The sequence below is a fragment of the Nicotiana sylvestris genome, chromosome 4 (genome assembly GCF_000393655.2).
Source record: "Nicotiana sylvestris chromosome 4, ASM39365v2, whole genome shotgun sequence".
Lineage (NCBI taxonomy): Eukaryota > Viridiplantae > Streptophyta > Magnoliopsida > Solanales > Solanaceae > Nicotiana > Nicotiana sylvestris.
This window is the reverse complement of record NC_091060.1, coordinates 39,979,478-39,981,672: the sequence shown is the minus strand read 5'-3', so window position 1 is coordinate 39,981,672 and position 2,195 is coordinate 39,979,478. Positions and strand designations below refer to the sequence as shown.

The 2,195-nt window shown below is 43.6% G+C and overlaps 2 protein-coding genes across 2 annotated transcripts; both read left to right on the top strand.

Annotated features, from left to right (window-relative positions):
- Positions 1-258: 258 nt before the first annotated feature.
- On the top strand, positions 259-936 carry LOC138889454 (uncharacterized). Its single transcript, XM_070172764.1, has one exon. The coding sequence runs from the start codon at positions 259-261 to the stop codon at positions 934-936; it is 678 nt and encodes a 225-aa protein (XP_070028865.1).
- A 225-nt stretch (positions 937-1,161) lies between these two features.
- LOC138889453 (uncharacterized mitochondrial protein AtMg00860-like) lies at positions 1,162-1,934 on the top strand. The gene is made up of 2 exons (XM_070172763.1): positions 1,162-1,705; positions 1,804-1,934. Exons 1-2 carry the CDS (start codon positions 1,162-1,164, stop codon positions 1,932-1,934), a joined length of 675 nt encoding a protein of 224 aa, XP_070028864.1.
- The last annotated feature ends 261 nt before the right edge of the window (positions 1,935-2,195 follow it).

The window sequence follows — 2,195 nt, the reverse complement described above, 5'->3', positions numbered from 1 at the left end:
GGGGCTCAAGCAGCTAGGGGTCGCCCTAGAGGGGGAGGCCGATCAGGTGGCGGCCAGGCCCGATTCTATGCTCTTCCTGCCAGACCAGATGTCATTTCTTCGGACATAATGATCACAGGTATTGTCTTAGTATGCCACAAAGATGCTTCTGTATTATTTTATCCGGGTTCCACTTATTCGTATGTATCATCGTATTTTGCTCATTTTTTTTATACTTTTTCTCTTTTTTTATTTGTTTCCCTTCTTCGCTTATTCATCATGGACTCTCTTTATTTGGATATGCCCAGTGAGTCCTTTGTTTCATCTGTTCATGTATCTATGTCAGTGGGTGATACTATTATTGTGGATCGTATATATCGGTCATATGTAGTGACTATTGGGGGATTGGAGATAATAGTGGATCTCTTATTGCTTAGTATGGTAGATTTCGATGTGATCTTAGGTATGGATTGGTTGTCTCCATATCATGCTATTCTGGATTGTCACGCTAAGACCGTGATGTTGGCGAAGCCGGGTTCACCAAGGATTGAGTGGAGAGGTTCTCTAGACTATGTTCCCAGCAGGGTGATTTCATATTTGAAGGCCTGGCGGATGGTTGGGAAGGGTTTTTTATCTTATTTGGATTTTGGGAGGGATGTTGGTGCTGATTCCCCTACTATTAATTCTGTTTCGGTGGTGCAAGATTTTTTAAATGTGTTTCCCACAGACCTGTCGGGCATGCCGCCTGACAGGGACATTGATTTGGTGTCGGGCACTCAGCCCATTTATATTCCTCCGCATTGTATGGAACCGACTGAGTTGAAGGAATTAAAAGAGCAGCTTCAGGAACTTCTTGATAAGGGGTTTATTAGGCCTAGTGTGTCGCCTTGGGGTGAATCGGTTCTGTTTGTGAAGAATAAGGATGGTACTATGCACATGTGCATCAACTATAGGTAGTTGAACAAAGTTACAATCAAGAACAAGTATCATTTGTCACGCATTGATGATCTATTTGAGCAGCTTCAAGGAGCGAGGGTGTTATCCAAGATTAATTTGAGGTTTGGGCATTACCATTTGAAGATTCGGGACTCGAATATTCTAAACACGGCATTCAAGACCCACTATAGTTGTTATGAGTTCCTTGTAATATCTTTTGGGCTGACCAATGCCCCAGTAGCATTTATGCATCTGATGAACAGTGTATTTCAGCCTTATCTCGACTCGTTTGTCATAGTATTCATTGATGATATCTCGGTGTACTCTCGTAGCCAGGAGGAGCATTCCCAGCATTTGTGGATCATGTTACAGTGGTTGAGGGAGGAGAAGTTTTATGCCAAGTTCTCCAAGTGCGAGTTTTGCCTTAGTTTAATGGCGTTCTTAGGACACGTGGTGTCTAGTAAGGGGATCCAGGTGGATCCGAAGAAGATAGAGGCGGTTCAAAGTTGGCCTGGACCGTCCTCAGCTACAGAGATTCAGAGCTTTCTTGGTTTGGCCGGGTATTATCGTCGCTTCGTGGAGGGTTTCTCGTCTATTGCATCTCCCTTGACCAAATTGACCGAAAAGGGTGCTCCTTTCAGGTGGTCGGATGAGCGTGAGGAGAGCTTTCAGAAGCTTAAAACGGCCTTGACCACAGCTCCAATTCTAGTTTTTCCTTCAGCTTCAGGATCTTATACAGTGTATTATGATTCTTCTCGGATCAGTATTGGGTGTGTCTTGATGCAGGAGGGTAGAGTTATTGCTTATTCTTCACGATAGTTGAAGCCCCATGAGAACAACTACCATCTTCATGATTTGGAGTTGGCTGCCATCGTTCATGCATTTTAGATTTGGAGGCATTATCTCTATGGTATGTCTTGCAAGGTATTTACAAATCATCAGAGTCTCCAGCACTTGTTCAAGTAGAAGGATCTAAATTTGAGGCAACAGAGATGGTTGGAGCTGCTAAAGGACTATGATATTACTATTCTATATCATCCTAGGAAGGCTAATATGGTGGTTGATGCCTTGATTAGGAAGGAAACGAGTATGGGTAGCCTTGCATTTATTCCTGTTGGTGAGAGACTACTTGCAGTTGATGTTCAGGCCTTGGCCAACCAGTTCGTTAGATTAGATGTTTCGAAGCCCAGCCGAGTTCTAGCTTGTGTGGTTTCTCGGTCTTCCTTATTTTATCGCATTAGAGAGCGCCCGTATGATGATCCTTATTTGCTTGTCCTCAA